Source organism: Anastrepha obliqua, chromosome 1 (genome assembly GCF_027943255.1).
Source record: "Anastrepha obliqua isolate idAnaObli1 chromosome 1, idAnaObli1_1.0, whole genome shotgun sequence".
NCBI classification, from domain to species: domain Eukaryota; kingdom Metazoa; phylum Arthropoda; class Insecta; order Diptera; family Tephritidae; genus Anastrepha; species Anastrepha obliqua.
The window spans coordinates 129043488-129062158 of record NC_072892.1 but is presented as its reverse complement, the minus strand read 5'-3'; the positions used below and the strand labels follow the sequence as shown (position 1 = coordinate 129062158).

Here is an 18671-nt window from a genome sequence, read left to right as displayed (position 1 = left end):
AATGGAAAACGAAGTTTAGAAAAAAATTGTTAACGTTTTTTTAGATATAAGTGAAAATATTTATTAAAACATTTTTCTTTTTGATATTTAATAGCTCCTTATTCGGCTTATTGCGCTCCTTCAATTTTAATTACCTTTATCGACATGGTGTTGGGCAACACTCCGAAAACTCCACTCCCAGGCTGCCAGCCTTACATGTTTGGTGGCCAGTCGTTCTTCCAGAAATTATTTCGTTTCATTGCTTTGTGTTGTATACCAGTAATGCTGCTCGGAAAACCGCTAAAGATCATTCAACAACGTCGACAGGCAAATGTAGGTTGAAAGCTGTATAATTTATATGTTTTAAGTGATCATCATTCATCGCTTCTTCGCACTCATTGAAGATTAGTAAAACAGTGAGATTCTGAAATTAAAAAGTTCCAAATTTAACTTATATTTAAAATTTAACTAAATAATTTACAAATAAGGGCCAGGCTTTTTATTCCAAGTTCACTGCATTCACTAGTTAAACTTAATTTATATGTCCAATCTTGCAGGAGTTGGAAAAAAAATAACCTCAATTGCGCATGCAATGAAAAACTGGTCTTTAAATATTATTTTGAATGTCATACCTACAGTGAACCAAAAAGAAACTGCAACATTATATTCAAAAATACATTTTTCGCCGATTTTTAAGAAATTATGCGTTAAAGCGCACTTTTATAATTTTGTAAATTTACTACAGCGCGCAATTGGGCCAAATTAATTTGTAGTTAATACCGGAATGTACTCACATAAACAGAAATACATACAAGCTATATTAGAAAGTAATATTAATTGCCATGGTGTATACGATCATCACCTCGATCATCATCGTCTTGAATCACTCACTGCGCTACGCATTCACTGCATCATCTTCTCTATTACAAATGTTTATTGTACAAGTTGTAGTAATATGACACTTCATTAATTTATTATTTTGTACTTTTCCTCCAATTTTGGTAATTTCAACAACAACGATAAAAATCAAAATTATTAACAAAAAACACTAAAATATACCCAACCAATTAATTACATAAACAGGAGGAGGTTAGTTTTACTCATAGAAAATATGTAAACACGTTTTGTTTTTCCAATACGAATTGTGTTAATATTTACAATTTCATTTCATTCACAACAATCAGCGCCAAAACTTAACTGGTGCCACTAGCGATGCTGAGGTGGGCATGACCAACGGTACAGCTGGCGGCATTGCTGGACATGGCGGTGGCGGTGATCACCACGAAGAGGAGGAGCTATCGGAAATTGCCATACATCAAGGCATACACACCATTGAATTCGTATTGGGCTCTGTTTCGCATACCGCATCGTATTTGCGCTTGTGGGCACTCTCCTTAGCACACGCACGTAAGTAGAGGCAGTGAGTGCCATTGGTAGTAGTTGTATTATTTTTATGTATTGTAGATTTTCTAATGTGCAACATGGGCTGTAAAGTGGCGGGCCTAACAAAGAAAACGCTTCTTTTTTTTTTGTTAAAAATTAGCTTCATTCATCAACGTAATTTCCATCAAGAACAACGCCATCATTCGAGCGCCACTCCCGCATTTCAATATCACTTTTGAAGAACGATTTATCTTTTGCCTCAAAATAAGCCTCAGCTTCAGCGATAACCTCTTAATTCGAGCGCAATTTCTTACTGGCGAGTATTTTTTTAGGCCTGTGTGAACAAAATCTGGCGAATACGGTGAATGTGGGAACAATTCGAAATTTAATTCATATAATTTTGCCATTGCTTCGAGTGACTTTTGACTTCTTGTTTTTGGCCAATAGCGAACAAACGAGGCACCCACTTTGAATAGAGCTTTCTTATAGTCAAATGCTCATGCAATATAGAGCCAACACTTTCTTTGATATCTTTGCGATGTCAGCTAACTCACGAACCTGCACTTATCGATCATTCAAAACGATTTTGTGGATTTTTTTTTGCTGCTGTTACCCTCACATTTTGAGATGCACTGCGTTATGCGTCATCGGTGTCTCTACGACCAGGTTTGAAGTCAGCAACCCATCGTTTTATTGTTGTTTGTGATGGAGCGTGGTCCCCATAATACTTTTCAATCCATTGCTTCACTTGAACGGTATTTTTCCCACCAAGAAGCAGTGTAAAATTAAAACGGGAAATTTTAAAGGCTGCTTTTTAAGGTTAGTAGTAAATGAAAAAGCGGTGAATAGTGTCATCTATGAGTTAGGCCTGTTGCTTTTCAGCCCATGTGTTATTTATTGGCTTACACATTGTGCGGTGGTATCTCGGTAATCTGGACAGCAAGAGTCGCGAGGCCGTACTAATTATTGGAATGTGCGGATTTTAGATGACAAATGACTGTATGAAAATTAACAACATAGTATTAAGAACTTAAATTTAGCTTTCGTAAAGTTTTATAAAAAAAATTTAACTAAAAGAAATTAGGTTAGGTGCACTACAAACATTTAATTTTTCATAAATTTTTTTGTGATATAAATATACAGAGCTTTAACTATTCATTTCATGAAGATTTTATCTGCAGTACATCTTATTGATCTGCGATTTTCGAGGCGTTCAAGTATTTCATTCGCTTCCACTCTGGAGTGTAGGGAAATGAAGAGCGGGTGAGTGTGACCTTCAGCGAGTGGTAGAATACACTAAGCCTTCCTCTAAACGAACTGCGCACTGCGATTGACTTGAGCGTAATCGTGGAAAGCAATAGAAGGTGGTCTCTAAAACGGTCTGGCCAAAACTGAATCTTACAAGGGCAAAATGTCTGCTTGTATTCAACAGATCAACTACCAGCGTCCTCACATGTGTTATAACGGGTCACTGCACTATTGGCACCCTAGGCAGTAGAATGGATGTATCTCTGGAGCTATAGAGATGAAGAAAAAATCGGTAAAACACCTCCTCTGTGAGAGTCCTGCACTTCAAACAAGCTGTGCCGGAGACCTGGGAAATTTGCAAAATGGAGGGACTAGTAACCTTCTTAAAAAATTCTAAGTGGTTTAAGCAGCTTAGGGGATAGAAATCAAATGCAGGTATCACCGAGTGTCTTGTCTTAGACAACCAACCTGGCTGGCTAACCTAACCTAAGAATTTTTTTAATGCTAGTTTTTTGAGCACTGTTTTTGCCACTTTATTACTCATATTTTGCTATGGTTACACGATAATTGAAATTTCGCGCCTGTTATGACAACCAGCACAATAATAAAATGTTACTAATATATGAATGCAAGCAAGAATGATAGAGAAACAGATTGCGCCTTTCGAATTCCCTGTGTTGTAAGAGCTCATGAATAAACAAGCAAAAGGAAGGGAAATTACTTGATTGTGAGGAAGAAGAGTAGGCGAAAGCAATGGAAGCAACCAAACCAAGAAATTATACGCGCACACACATATTTTCTTTCCAGGGCGTCTTCCGCATAAAAACGAAAAAAAAAACATTTGGAGGCATTATACAGGGTGGCTGATGAATTTTGCTACATTAAGAAACTCAAATAACTTTTTTTTAGTGTATGGAATTCATTTATTTTTTTTTTCAAGTTGAAGGTCATTAAATTTTATTAAATGTAGCTTAACTAGTTTTAAAAATAATTGAATTTAAATGCCCCCCATGCTCGTTGACACAAGTGCGGCATCTGAGTAAAAAGTTGTTCATTGCTGCTTTGAGAGTTGCGACGGGAATAGCCGCAATTGTTGCCGGAATGGATTGTTTTAGTTCATCCAAATTTGTTGGCTTTGTTTTATAAACTTCTTGTTTACATAAACCCCACAAGAAAAAGTCAGGTGCAGTAAGGTCAGGCGACCTGGGGGGCCAACGAAATTCGGAGTTTCTTGAAATCAGTTTGTTGGGAAATTTTCGTCGCAACTCTGTCATAACAGTCTGGGCTATGTGAGACGTTGCCCCATCTTGTTGAAACCACACAGAGTTGAAAGGAATTCTCTTTCGGCGTAGTTCTGGATAGAAAAATTCTTTCAGCATTTTCAAATAACGGTCTCCAGTAACCGTAACGGTGTGACCATTTTCTTCAAAAAAATAAGGCCCGACAATACAGCGTGAAGAAACCGCACACCACACTGTCACGCGAAGAGGATGCAATTCCGTCTCGTGGAGTATCTGTGGGTTAGAAGTACTCCATATTCGACAATTTTGTTTGTTCACATTGCCGTTTAAATCGAAATGGACCTTATCAGACATGAAAGGCAGTTTAACATGTTTTGGTCTTCTTCCACCATTTGCAGGATCTTCTGGCAAACTTCCAAGCGAATCGGCAAGTCTGCTGCATTCAGTTTGTTAACCATTTGAATTTTGTAGGGAAATAAGTCTAAATCTTTGTGCATTATTGTTTGCAAAGACTGTCGGCTGACACCAAGTTGAGCAGATAAGCTTCTTGTTGAAACCCTTGGATTGCTTTGTATAGCTGCAGCTACAGCAGCGATCGTTTCCTCCGTCCGAACTGGTGGGTTTCGATGATAAGGCCTTCTTGCGACTGTTCCTTGCTCAGCAAAATTATTCACCAGTCTCATTATGGTCCATCTGCTCGGGGGATCGCCGCCAAACATCCGCCTGTACTCTCTCTGTACCAAAACTACGGACTCCAGTGCGTGATAGCGGTGGACTATCCAAATTCTTGTTTCCGTGTCCCAGTTATCCATTTTAATAAATTTTAAAGATCAATCTGCAAATTAAAACAAAAATGGAAAAAGAGTTATTCAATTTTTTTTTGGTAGCGGCTTTCATCAGCCACCCTGTATTATTTTGTGCTTATGTTTTGTGAGATTTTGTTTGTTTTGCTTAAGGCTCACAAATTACAATATTACCAAGCCATTCACTGAATTTTCCCACTGCTCCTTTTATGTGTTTTGGGCTTTTTATGGAAAGGGTCTTACCGTCAGACTTGTTAAAATCGCGAAAAATAAACTAACTGTTTTGGGAAGGTCCCACTTATAGTACTCAATTCGCCTTGAAAACTAAAATTAATAGTTTTTTTTTACAAATAAAGAGACACAATTAGTGACTTAAATAGAAGCCTTGGCATCGCAAAATTAAGATTAAGACTTCTCGGAAGCCGATTATACTCATCAAGTTCTCTTGTTTTTACAATTTGGTGGATTGAATACTGAAATTTCAATAAGAAAAACAGATCCCTTTGACATTATTCGAGGTTTTAATGGTTTTATTAAAGGTTTTAATGTTACAAAAAAAGAAGAAAAAATACAAAACAATCAGCTGATCCTGTAACTTCACTTTATATGAATTCGCCTTGAATTAACTGCGTACCCAAAATGACTGTTAAAATTCCATTATTTCGCAAGAAACTATAAAATAAAACGAAAATACGCATTGTTCAATTTAGTGTCCGAATTATAAAGGCCGTCGTAACCGAATGGGTTGGGGCGTGACTACCATTAGGAGTGCGTAGGCTCGAATCTCCGTCCATGAAACAGTAAAATGATAGAAAATATTTTTTTTTCTAATAGCAGTCGCACCTCGGCAAGCAATGGCAAACCTCCGAGTGTATTTCTACCATGAAAAAGCTCCTCTTAAAAAACCATTTGCAGTTTGTAGTCGGCTTTAAATTGTAGATCTCTCCATTTGGGGACCAATAACTAGGCGCAACCACTAATAGGAGGAGGAGCTCGGCCAAACACGTAACAGAAGTATAAGCGCCAATTATTTATTATAGAGGAAAAAATGTGAAAATTTCCGATTTGTAGCAATGCTCGGATTACAGAGATTGCACTGTATATTGGATAATCTGAAAAATTGGGTGAAAGTTAGCTTTTTTTATGAACTTTGTTAAATCGAATATATATATAATTGCATATCATCTTTGAATCATTACAGAATTGGCAGAAGTTTTGTGGAACATGGTATTGTCGATTGGATTGAAACAAGAGGGTTGGACCGGTGGTATTATGCTGACAATCGTGTTTGCTTTCTGGGCCATACTCACTGTTGGCATTTTGGTTTTGATGGAGGGTTTGTCAGCATTCTTGCATACTCTACGTCTGCATTGGTGAGTTATTGGTGTTTGCACTAATAGGCTTTTCATCAAATATTAATCGTAACGATTTTATTTTCCGTTTTAGGGTTGAATTCCAAAGTAAATTCTACAAAGGCCTAGGTTATGCTTTTCAACCATTCGCTTTCGATCAGATTATTGAAAATGGTGGTGCGGCCTCAATTGAAGGTGCCGAGTAAACGAATGCAATTTGTTTGGCTGGGTCAATTGCAGTAGTTTGTAACGATGTTTGCGACACATACACAGCACGTGAAAAATGAAGAATTTATGCACACTTACAGTTAAATTAAAGTAAATAATTAAATATATATATTGAGAATTTATTGAATTTAATGTTATTGTATGTAATTTAAAATTTAGCAAAATTACATACATACATACGTACATATGTACGTACTCTATTCAAATACTATATACATACATATATACATACTGAATTTAAATTGAAAGTAAGACTTCTGGAATGCTTTGAATGTGAAGGTTAACGCTCGCCTCCGATATTTCAAATGAGATTAATCCATTTTCTGCATTAAATACTTAACGTTTCATATAATCTTAAGCATTACACGAGTTTATTCCATAAAATATCAAGTTAACTCTTAGCAACAAACTTTACTTCATTAAAATAGAATTGAAATAGTTGGCCATTTGCAAATAATCAATGTATTTTTTTAACTACCTGTTTTTTATACTTTCATTAGCGCAGTTTAAAAATCTACCAAATGCTGTTAAACTTCATTTTCCTAACAATTCCTAAATAATGCATTATGTGAGCATCTAATTATGTTAGGGTAAATTCAAATAAACAAAAACTGTCTGGAAGTTCAGTATGTCGCAGTAGGAATCTCGTCTAATATTGCTGCTAGAAATCATATAATCCTTTATGTAAAATGTTAATGAGTCAATGTTTATGAGTAACTGAACTACTTGCTTTTTTGAATATCTTATGCTTAACTGAATATAATCAAATAATATAAATTGTAGTGAAAGTTAAAAACAATAATAAATATATTGGAAAAAATAGCCCAAAGGCGAAAAGCAACCGATATTTTCTTTTTCGAAGCGAATTCACACAAGGTGGCAGCACTAGAGCAACAACAAATGGCAATATTGTGCATTTGGAATTTTGAATGTCGAAATTTCAATTTGAATGTTAGCAAAAAAGAGGTTGTCTGTAAAGTCGGTTTACTGACGATAGTTTAACGTGATAACGTCATAAGAAAATACTGATTGAATGGTTGCATTTTTCAAAAGAAAATTTTAATTTTATTTGTTTGATAGATATTTTGTATGGATATAGAGAATGAGTTAACATTAACATAACATAATATACTTTAACATAACATAACATAACATAACACAACATAACACAACATAACATAACATAACATAACATAACATAACATAACATAACATAACATAACATAACATAACATAACATAACATAACATGACATAACATAACATAACATAACATAACACAACATAACATAACATAACATAACAAATTACCCCGTATTAAAGCACTTATAAACAGCTTTCATTTGATACCCATATTGTACATACACAACCAAAGGTTACCCGGGTCCACGTTTTGACCTATATCTCGAGACCCCAGTCACGGAGCGGCATGAAAAATATTCTGTACTAAAGCATTCACCAACAGCTTTCATTTGATACCCATATTGTACATACACGTCCGAAGGTTACCCGGGTCCACGTTTTAACCTATATCTTGAGACCCTATCTACCAATAGGTATTCAAACTATACGGAAGTCATCTTCAATACCTACTTAACAATGTGTGTAAGTTTGGTTTAATTCGGTTCAAAGTCACGGTGGGTCCACGTTTTGGCATATATTTCGAGACCCTAGTCATCAATAGGTATGAAAATTGCCCCGTATTAAAGCACTTATCAACAGCTTTCATTTGACATCCATATTGTACAAACACATTCTAGGGTCCACGTTTTGGTCTCTATCTCGAGACCCTAGTCACGGAGCGGATGGAAATACTCTGAACTAAAGCATTCACCAACAGCTTCCATTTGATACCCATATTGTACATACACGTCCGAAGGTTACCCGGGTCCACGTTTTGACCTATATCTTGAGACCCTATCTACCAATAGGTATTCAAACTATACGGAAATCATCTTGAATACCTACTTAACAATGTGTGTAAGTTTGGTTTAATTCGGTTCAAAGTCACGGTGGGTCCACGTTTTGGCATATATTTCGAGACCCTAGTCATCAATAGGTATGAAAATTACCCCGTATTAAAGCACTTATCAACAGCTTTCATTTGATATCCATATTGTACAAACACATTCTATGGTCCACGTTTTGGTCTCTATCTCGAGACCCTAGTCACGGAGCGGATGGAAATACTCTGAACTAAAGCATTCACCAACAGCTTCCATTTGATACCCATATTGTACATACACATCCGAAGGTTACCCGGGTCCACGTTTTGACCTATATCTCGAGACCCTATCTACCAATAGGTATCCAAACTATACGGAAATCATCTTCAATACCTACTTAACAATGTGTGTAATTTTGGTTTAATTCGGTTCAAAGACACGGCGGGTCCACGTTTTGGCATATAATTCGAGACCCTAGTCATCAATAGGTATGAAAATTACCCCGTATTAAAGCACTTATCAACAGCTTTCATTTGATATCCATATTGTACAAACACATTCTAGGGTCCACGTTTTGGTCTCTATCTCGAGACCCTAGTCACGGAGCGGATGGAAATACTCTGAACTAAAGCATTCACCAACAGCTTCCATTTGATACCCATATTGTACATACACGTCCGAAGGTTACCCGGGTCCACGTTTTGACCTATATCTTGAGACCCTATCTACCAATAGGTATCCAAACTATACGGAAATCATCTTCAGTACCTACTTAACAATGTGTGTAATTTTGGTTTAATTCGGTTCAAAGACACGGCGGGTCCACGTTTTGGCATATAATTCGAGACCCTAGTCATCAATAGGTATGAAAATTACCCCGTATTAAAGCACTTATCAACAGCTTTCATTTGATATCCATATTGTACAAACACATTTGGTCTCTATCTCGAGACCCTAGTCACGGAGCGGATGGAAATACTCTGAACTAAAGCATTCACCAACAGCTTCCATTTGATACCCATATTGTACATACACATCCGAAGGTTACCCGGGTCCACGTTTTGACCTATATCTCGAGACCCTATCTACCAATAGGTACCCAAACTATACGGAAACCATCTTCAATACCTCCTTAACAATGTGTGGAAGTTTGGTTTATTTCGGTGCAAAGACACGGCGGGTCCACGTTTTGGCATATATTTCCAGACCCTAGTCATCAATAGGTATGAAAATTACCCCGTATTAAAGCACTTATCAACAGCTTTCATTTGATACCCATATTGTACATACACATTCGAAGGTTACCCGGGTCGACGTTTTGACCTATATCTCGAGCCCTATTTCCAAAATAAAATATAATCCATGTTACTCGTGATGTAGTTTTCGAATGGTGAAAGAATTTTTAAAATCGGTCCAGTAGTTTTTGAGCCTATTCATTACAACCAAACAAACAAAGTTTTCCTCTTTATAATATTAGTATAGATATGGTAAATATTACCATACATTTTTTCCTTCATATATAATAAAAAAATTAATAATAATAACATTAAAACAACAGGTATTATTAACAAACTTGGTTTTATTTTAAATTCTTCAAGTAAATCAAATTAATAATAATCAATAAGAAGGCATATGCAAATACAAATACGTGAATTTATATATGTACATATGCGCATATACATACATATATACGCTCACTTAAGTAGGGGAGAGCAAGATGTCGAACGTTGCCGTTCGTTTGCTTTGTTTGCTTTGTCGTTCCTTCCGCGCTTTCGCTTGCAGTTCATTCAATGCAATGAGCAAGGTAACTACATATGAGCAAGGTAACACTAATATGAGCAAGGTAACACTAATGAGCAAGGTAACACTAAAGAGCAAGGTAACACTAATGAGCAAGGTAATACTAATGAGCAAGGTAACACTAATATGAGCAAGGTAACACTAATGAGCAAGGTAACACTAATGAGCAAGGTAACACTAAAGAGCAAGGTAACACTAATGAGCAAGGTAACACTAATATGAGCAAGGTAACACTAATATGAGGAAGGTAACACTAATATAAGCAAGGTAACACTAATATGAGCAAGGTAACACTAATATGAGCAAGGTAACACTAAAGAGCAAGGTAACACTAATGAGCAAGGTAACACTAATATGAGCAAGGTAACACTAATATGAGCAAGGTAACACTAATATGAGCAAAGTAACACTAATATGAGCAAGGTAACACTAATGAGCAAGGTAACACTAATATGAGCAAGGTAACACTAATATGAGCAAGGTAACACTAATATGAGCAAGGTAGCACTAATATGAGCAAGGTAACGACACATTTTTTCGTGCGTGCAGCCTGTTAAATCGAATTATAAGACGTTATCACGTCAAAAACAAAGCAATAATATGGAAGAAGGCACAACAACGTTCCGGTTATTATATCAGGTTAAATTCCTACCTATCCAGAATCCACCCCAACATACTCGAAGATGATAGAGTTACAGGGTTTGCTTTGTTAGCTATGGTGAAAAAAAAATTGTGAGGAGAACTTTAGCTGTGGCAAGTCACTCGGGAGAGGCGAATGAAATGAAAACCAAAAGTGTAAAGTTCGGTTATTTGAATACAAACACACGTCAAAACAAGCGTAGTTAGCAAATTGTGAAAAGTTGTGTGTTTTTAATTTAATTAGGGATATGGAAAAAAGAAACAGCTTGATTCTCACCCCATTTTGCAGCTATATTTGCGTCACAGTGCAGTATTTGAAAAAACGTATTCAAGACAGAGATTTTAGACAAATGGTGTGGAGCTTAACTACAGCAGTTTAAGGCAAGGGAATTAGTGAAAAAATGCAATTACGGCGGTTTTTGTAACAATTTTGTTTCAGAACCGCTCCTCCCATAAAGCCTAAATGCAAATGCAGTTTCATTACTTGATGCTTGCTGGCATTTGATAAGGTATGGCGATACTTACAGTTTGTACTTTATAACGATTCGGGTGCTTATCGCTTGTAAATAATAATCAAATTAAATTCCATATGATTTTCGATCTTTCAAGTTGAAAAATGCTTTATTCATATGCGACTCGTTTTCCGGTTGAATGCGTCTTCTTTCCGGCAGAACTGAATACACTTTCCTAACAAAGCTGCGTCCGATGGAAAACCGAAAAAACTTAATAATTTAGAACCAGTCACTTCATTTAGATAATAATGTTAATTTTAATTAAACAAAAACTCACGTGAAATAACAAACAACGAAAGAACGCAATTTCGCACATTTGTAATCACCGTATTCGTAAGCAAATCGTTGCCATGGCATGAGCATTGGTTATGTTGATTTTCGTATATCACTAACACAAGCTAAATTTTGTTAAATACATCCCAAGTGACGTCAACCCATCAGCTGATTCTGTCAAATTCGCTCAGAGCCGAATAACGGTCTCTAATCAAGCACACCTCGAAAAATCTTTTCACCATGCAATATACTCAACGTATGTGCGCCACGTAAGGGTACGGAGAACAGCACGAACCCCTATTCACGTGCCCCTTAAACTCACTCATTGAATACCCCTCTCCTTTTGGATCCAGCCCGTTGGGACAGCATGTTTCCTGTACCTACTCTAATTAGATTTACGAATGACGACCGGCGACCATGCTACAACAACAAAAAAGTAGGTCACTTTAACATTAAAACTTCCGAAACGCAAGGAGAGAAAAAACATCAGCTACTCTACTGCGCAAAGCAAGGTGACAGCTTTATATTCATTGATTTTGGTCAGTCTGAGGAATAATCTTCTAATTATTTTTGTTATTAAAGCTAATTGTTAATATCTAAATCGAAAAAAATATTGCACGTAAAAACTTTGAGGAAAATGTGTTTTTTTCCTCAGTGATCGGTAAATTTTAAAGAATTGAAAGTTGAAAATGGTATAATACGTCCACACATAAGTAGATTATCTACTTTTTCGTGCTTAACTCCCAATTCGTAATTAAAAAGCGAGATTACTTATACAAAATTTCTCTCCCGAAATCTGAGATTATTACCATTTTTTACCATACATACAACCCTCTGTTATCGATACTTATTTTTACGAATATAAGAAGAAACGTCAAAGTAAAAACTAAATAAAACGGACGGCGGCAAAAAACAAACAAGTTTGCAGACATTTTTTTTTGTCGACATTCTAATAAAATTTTCGGTGATATTATGCATCGCACTGGTTCAGAGAAGCAGTCGATTTTCTTTTGGAGTTGTGGGAAGAGAAGCTAAATGAATTATTTTTATTTTAAGTTTGCAGATAAATTTAGTTAAAAATTTTAATTTAAAACTAGTTCCATGTATTTGTTGTTAGTACTTTAAGGGGACAGATACCTGTAAACGGCCATATTTTCCCTGATTTTCATTAAAATTATTTAAAATGACGAAGTCAATGTATTTTTTTCGAAATTGGCATACAGTTTAGTTATACATTAAAATGTAATTTTTTTTTATTTTAATAATTTAAAATGACGTATGCTCACTTAATTCTTCCAGGAAGGTCGCAGCGGGGCTTCTCAATCGGCGGGCATTGTAACATCGGCTCAGTGACCTGAATATGCTTAAAAAAAAATGAGTTTTGGGGCGAATTTTCCTACTATTTTTGTTTGGAACAAATTATTTTTTCGAAAAATTTTCAAATTGTAAATTCACATAGAAAGTAATATCATAAAAAAGATGTGTGCAAAATTTCAGGGAGATCGGTCAATAACTTTTCGAGTTATCGTGTACGCCAATTCGAAAAATATAGTTTTGAGAAAAACGCGTCTAAAGTTTGAATACGTAACTATATTTCTCCCAGCATACAAACGAACGAATAGAGTCGTCACGGTTGACGATCTATAATATAAGAAATACTTAAATTTACGTTCTAAATTTTTTTTGGAATATTCTTAAAGGATTTTATTAACATTTTATGAAAAAAAAAAACATTTATAAATAGGTTCAATGGATTTAATAATAAAATAATGAATTTAAAAAGTGTATGAAGTAAATTAAATTTAAAAGGAACATAAAGGCGCTGAAGTTGTGGTCTTGACTATAATACGTCGATTCTGGTTGCTCTCGTTCATGTGCGAATTCGAATTTGTTTGGCTTTATCAATTTTTTTAAACCTTGCTTTCGAGTGACTGAAAGCGTTCCCTACTACTCTCCCAAGCTTGGAAAGTAGGTAATTAAAAACCGTTTGCTGCATCTGGCCGTTAAGTTGTAAGGTTGAGGCTTCATTAGAAATAGTGTAAAGCGAAATGCTGAGTCTCCCAGCACAACGGCTGCAATATTTGTACCAAAAATTGGTTTCATATTCTCGGTGAGAAGAGTGTTTTGAGGAATTTGCTTTAAGAATGACTGCTCGAAAATTTAGGAATCATGACAGCGGTCGGGTACCCCAACACATATATATATATGTACATAAACCTATACCTGTGAAAAATTAAGGTCAGTATATTCATCTAACTTATATACAATAGAAACACCTGTGGTCAACGAGGGCTAATAAAACCATTGAGTACCAACCCTCATAGTTAGAATAGTCTACAGCATCCAATATGGCATCAAACTGAAGTTAATTAAACTTATTTGAGATCTTTGAGCAACAGTTAAAATATACACACTTACCGACAGCACCCAAACATTGTGAATATCCAATACTCCCAAATCTCTTAAGGGGTTAGGTGGGTTTGAAAATTTCAAAAAATCGAATTTTGTTTTTTTTTCTCATTAAATAGTACAGTATGTTTAAAATACTCTCCTAAAATTTGAAGTCAATCCGAGTAAAATTCTAAGAGATAGACCCTTCAGAAGTTCCGCCCATTAGGCCACGTCAGTTGAGCGCTTCGCTCGTATACGTGTTTATCTCAAAACTCCATTTTTTAAGTCGGTGGACACGATATCTCGAAAAGTTATGAAGCGATTTAGTTCAAATTTTGTACAAATCTTTGAAATAACATTATCTAGTTATTGAACGAACGATTTTTTTTTTTTGTTAATTACAACAATTTTTTTTTAGCCAATGTCTGTCGAAAATTTCACTAAAAAATGTGTTTTTTGGTTCAAAGCCTGTTATAAATTCAAATTTTGATTTTTTTTTTCCTTCGTACAACAATGAGATTTATCCATGTACTAACGAAATCCGTTTGGTTTTCTGATTTTAGATGAACCAATAATGAGCTATGCTGTCCACGGCAAGAGCATTTTTTTTTGAGACGTCAAGGAAGATGAGGTACCAACGGCTGAGTTTTCGAAATTTTTAAATAAAAATTTCACAAAATACTGTTTATATATGTATCTTAGATACAGTGAATTGCTTAAATAAAATATATGATTTTATATACTAAAAAAAATAGTCAAAATCTTCTTTTTTTCAACCTCTGAAACCCACTTAACCCCTTAACACACTCTTCGATTTTCACTTGGGCAAGAAATCTACGGGGCAGTAGCAAGCTTATCCCAGACTGCTAAACCAAAATCGTGTAAAATATATTTTACGCTTCTTTTTGACATAAAAAGACAAAGGATTCCCGCTCATCCTAAATCACTCCTTAAAACCTGGTCGGTGCTGGAAGGAATGTCTAGCTCCCAGAACTTGGCGTGCCTCACCTAAAAAAAGCTGATATACTCTCAATAGCTTAAGTGCGTTCCAAGACGCTTTGGCATATTCCTGCTTATTATAAAATAAAATATCGAATTTCGCATGCGTATTGCTACCATAACAGCCAATGGCGCAATTAAATTAGATACTCTTTCTCATTGTATTTTCTTCATATCGTTAATAATAATTAAACAAACCAAAATCTCCAAAATATTGAACCAAGCTAATTTCTATGAAGAAAAACCATTCAAAACAGCTTTGACAGGTGATTGTCAGTTTTGCCGGTAATCTGCCATTTGTGAACGGGTAGATTTATTTTGTGTATTTATTGGTAATTACTGCATATGTGAACGTACTTTAACATGACAAGCCGTTTCGAAATTTTAAAGGCCAAAAATGGATTTTACTACGTTCTAGAACCCTGAAATTGCTTCACAAAACCCTAATTTGGCATAGCAATCTCACTAATGCACTCAAGTAAAAACAGTAAGGCACTCACACTACCATGCATCTAGAACATGTGAAACTCACACCTGGAGCTGGTGAAACTTGTATCAAGAGCCTTTCAAAAATGTCAAATGTTTTTACTTGCAGTTTTGTACAACGGCCACTACCAAGAATGATAGAATGCTGTGACGTCATCTCTGTATATAAACTTGATGCTGTATTATGATGTTGATGTGGTATCTTCTGTCGCAAGTTGTAGGTTCACAATTCATACTTCCTGGAATCAGTTTTTATTATTTTGAAAATAAAAACAGAAATTAAGTTTTTAACTTTTCGTTTTAATTATTCTTGAACCCTCTGTGGGACACCTTTTTTAAAACTTTCGGCTGGGCGCCCGGATCTGGCCTTATTCTCGTCCTTTTCGAGAATTCTTTTTAAAAGCTTATATCCATAAAACGATAGAAAATTAAATTTTAGGAAGCTACCTGGAAGCACAAGGCCTTTCGTCCACGTTTGGCCAGACCCGGGGGCACAACGGAGGGTTTATCTTAAAAATTAGGTAATGAAATCTTTAAAAACTATTTTCTTATTTGCAACTGCTTGAAACGTAAAGTGATTGTGAGAGTACCATTTTAAGTACGTTTCCTTGAAAAACTCTGTAATATAAAAAGTAGTTTCGCAAAGGGAAGATTGCGCCTTCCGAATTCGCTGTGACGTCATGTCACGAGAATATACAAATAAAAGAAAGGCAAAGCACTCGTTTAGGAGAGGGATGACCAGGCAAAAACAATAGAAACTACCAATTATAAAGTTTCGCCCTCACTAACGCAATATACCTTACCGTACCAACAATAAAAAGCTCCCACGACAGTTGGGTCTACGTAACCGGAACGACACGGAGTTATATCCGGCCAAGGACTGTCACTTCAGCAGCATTCCCCGTGTATGTATGGGGAGTGTTTATGCTGCTACAACAACCAATTATAAATTATACATCAGCACACATACTTTTTTGCCACGGCGTCATACGCATTAAAACTGCATTTCGAAGTATTCTTATAATTCGTGCTTACACAATTTTACACGCGGCACTTCGTTTTCATTAGTTTAAATCTCACAAATCACAATATTACCAAGCCATTTACCGAATTAGAAAGAGACATGTAATCTCTCTTCCTTTTGCGTGTTTTGTGTTATTAAGGTGTCTGACTTCGCATTTGTCAAAATCGCGAAGAATTATGTAACGGTTTTATGGTATCGTTTATAGTCTCTATTGTACCGTATTTGTTCGAGTGCACTCATATACCGCATTTGTGTACATATCGTCCCCTTAGTATAACAATAGCCTATGCGCTCATAGGCTATTATTTTTTTATTGAATTTTTGGATTCTCCATCTTCAATTTTATATGTGGTCAAAAGTTTGTCAAATTCCAGTTCCACAAAATGGGTCAAAATGTCAGTCAAAAAATAATAAATATTTACAGACGTAACGAGATTTAAGTGAGAGCTACTTTCGACAAAAAGTTTGAAATTCATTTTCTCAAAATATCAAAAAATTTATAGGCTATTTTAATATGTACTAAGGGGACGATATATTGTCTGCTTAATATGCGGTCCGTATTGTAAATTTTTCTACCGCAACGGTAGTACCGAGTTTGTTTGAGAGCACCTTTAGCGATTTATTAGATAGCAAGAAAACGGCACTAGATCATTTACCTATTGTGAATATACAGAATTTAATACGCACTATTGTTATTTGGTTCTTAAGAAAGAAGCGCGAATAAAAACCAAAACAAGGAAAGCGCGGGGAAAACTCAAAGCATAGCGTTAAGTGAGTTTTTCACATATTTCAGGATATTTTAAAGAGAACGTAGGGGGTCTTTGTTAATACTCATTTAAGTAGCTTTGATTTGTGGCAATATGTCTGGACATAAATCGCCTCTAAGGAAGAGTTTAAATGGGAGTAGTCCCAATTCATCTGCCTCGTCGATTGTTTCATTTCATGGTTCTTGGGCGCATGAGGTGCGACTCGCTGAACAGGATGGTTGTGATGTATGCAATATTATAAAAACATTGAAGTTATTATACTGATTTGTTATATATCTTTAACAGCGTAAATTGCATAATAGCAGTGGGGAATCAAGCGGTAAAAATGCGCAGGGAGATTTATCAAATGACTTGAATCAAAGTCAAGGAATTAAGAACCACGAACCTGCAGTATCTGAAGATCGTGAAATATCGCTGGAATTCATTGAAGGTGTTAACGAAGCAAAGTTTGAGCGTTTATTAAAGGAAGAAAAGTTGAAAACACCTTTCAAGCGCCGTTACTCACAAACACCGAGTAATGAAAGTCGCTCAGATAGCACCAATGGTTCCAATAGTGATAATGAGGCTGATTATTGTTCTAGTAACTTCAAACGCACGCCTAATAACAGTAAACACCAATATGAGGAACAAAAACGCTTGCGCTACAATAGCTATGGCTGTAGTACATCTTCCAAGGAGTCACAAGTGGAGGACGATCCTGTAGTATTAGCGCGTCGTCAAAAACAAATTGACTATGGCAAAAATACTGTGGCATATGAGCGTTACCTAGAAATGGTGCCGATACGCAAGCGTAATCATCCACGGACGCCAGATAAATATGGTAAATACAGTCGGCGCACATTTGACGGTCTGATAAAGGTGTGGCGTAAGCAACTGCATTACTATGACCCGGAGCCTGTTGCTGGCAATGCAGAAGACAACGATGATTCAGATTAAATACTGCACATAGTTCGAATTGAATTATAATTTTCTTATTTAATGCGAGACATTTTGCGTTATCATTTTCTGCCTGTTCACTTGTTTTGCTGTTCTTGTTGCATGTAGTAAATGCCCGAGTTTTGTTTTGCATAAGTATGCCATGAGTACAATTGTTTTGTAGATGTAAGTTAAAATTTATACAAAATTATAGCAATTACATATATACGGAGAATATTGAACGTGCGTAGCAACAATTAAAAGCTATTTATTTAAACTATCGAGTTTTAGTTGTCTAAAGATGTATAGCTACGAGTAAGTAACATAAATAAATAAATCCACTGCAAAATATATATATAAGTACGTTTAAATATTTTAGGAAATTATTGGGTTGAGGAATAAGTTCGTAACGTTTTTACCGTAGACTTTTATTTAAACAAAAAATAGTAATTATGTATATCAATAAGTTAATCAATTACTGCTGTTTAGAGGTGGGAAGAGATCTTTCGAAGAAATTTGTTGATGCCATTTCGCCAAAAATCGCCTGGTTTGGTCGAAGGTAACGCTCTTCATATGATTTGACAGGGAACGGAAAAGATGGTAATCGGTCGGTGTAAAGTCCGAAGAATACGACGGATACTGAATAACCTCCCATTCGAACTCTTGTAGTGCGGCTTTGACGACTT

At 35.8% G+C, this 18671-nt stretch overlaps 2 protein-coding genes across 7 annotated transcripts in view; both read left to right on the top strand.

The window, feature by feature from the left end:
• LOC129236073 (V-type proton ATPase 116 kDa subunit a 1) overlaps nucleotides 1–7075 on the top strand; it is a 34958-nt gene extending 27883 nt beyond the window's left edge. For all 5 annotated transcript variants that reach the window (XM_054870267.1, XM_054870269.1, XM_054870268.1 and 2 more), the window contains 4 exons: nucleotides 95–312; nucleotides 1164–1386; nucleotides 5856–6027; nucleotides 6101–7075. In XM_054870267.1, coding sequence (XP_054726242.1) covers nucleotides 95–312; nucleotides 1164–1386; nucleotides 5856–6027; nucleotides 6101–6212 — 725 coding nt within the window. In that variant the 3' untranslated portion in view covers nucleotides 6213–7075. The remainder of the gene's footprint in view (nucleotides 1–94; nucleotides 313–1163; nucleotides 1387–5855; nucleotides 6028–6100) is intronic.
• A 9927-nt stretch (nucleotides 7076–17002) lies between these two features.
• On the top strand, nucleotides 17003–18262 carry LOC129249984 (histone RNA hairpin-binding protein). Of its 2 annotated transcripts, XM_054889640.1 has the most exons (3): nucleotides 17003–17074; nucleotides 17147–17295; nucleotides 17356–18262. In XM_054889640.1, the coding sequence occupies exons 2-3, from the start codon at nucleotides 17164–17166 to the stop codon at nucleotides 18004–18006; spliced, it is 783 nt and encodes a 260-aa protein (XP_054745615.1). In that variant the 5' UTR covers nucleotides 17003–17074; nucleotides 17147–17163; the 3' UTR covers nucleotides 18007–18262. The 2 variants fall into 2 exon arrangements, with proteins under 2 accessions (XP_054745615.1, XP_054745611.1); XM_054889636.1 differs by having other exon boundaries at nucleotides 17010–17295.
• The last annotated feature ends 409 nt before the right edge of the window (nucleotides 18263–18671 follow it).

Coding starts and splice junctions, on each gene's coding strand:
- LOC129249984 (XM_054889640.1), top strand. CDS start 17,164: ATGTCTGGACATAAATCGCCTCTAAGGAAGAGTTTAAATGGGAGTAGT. Junction 17,296..17,355: donor CTGAACAGGATGGTTGTGAT/GTATGCAATATT, acceptor TATCTTTAACAG/CGTAAATTGCATAATAGCAG.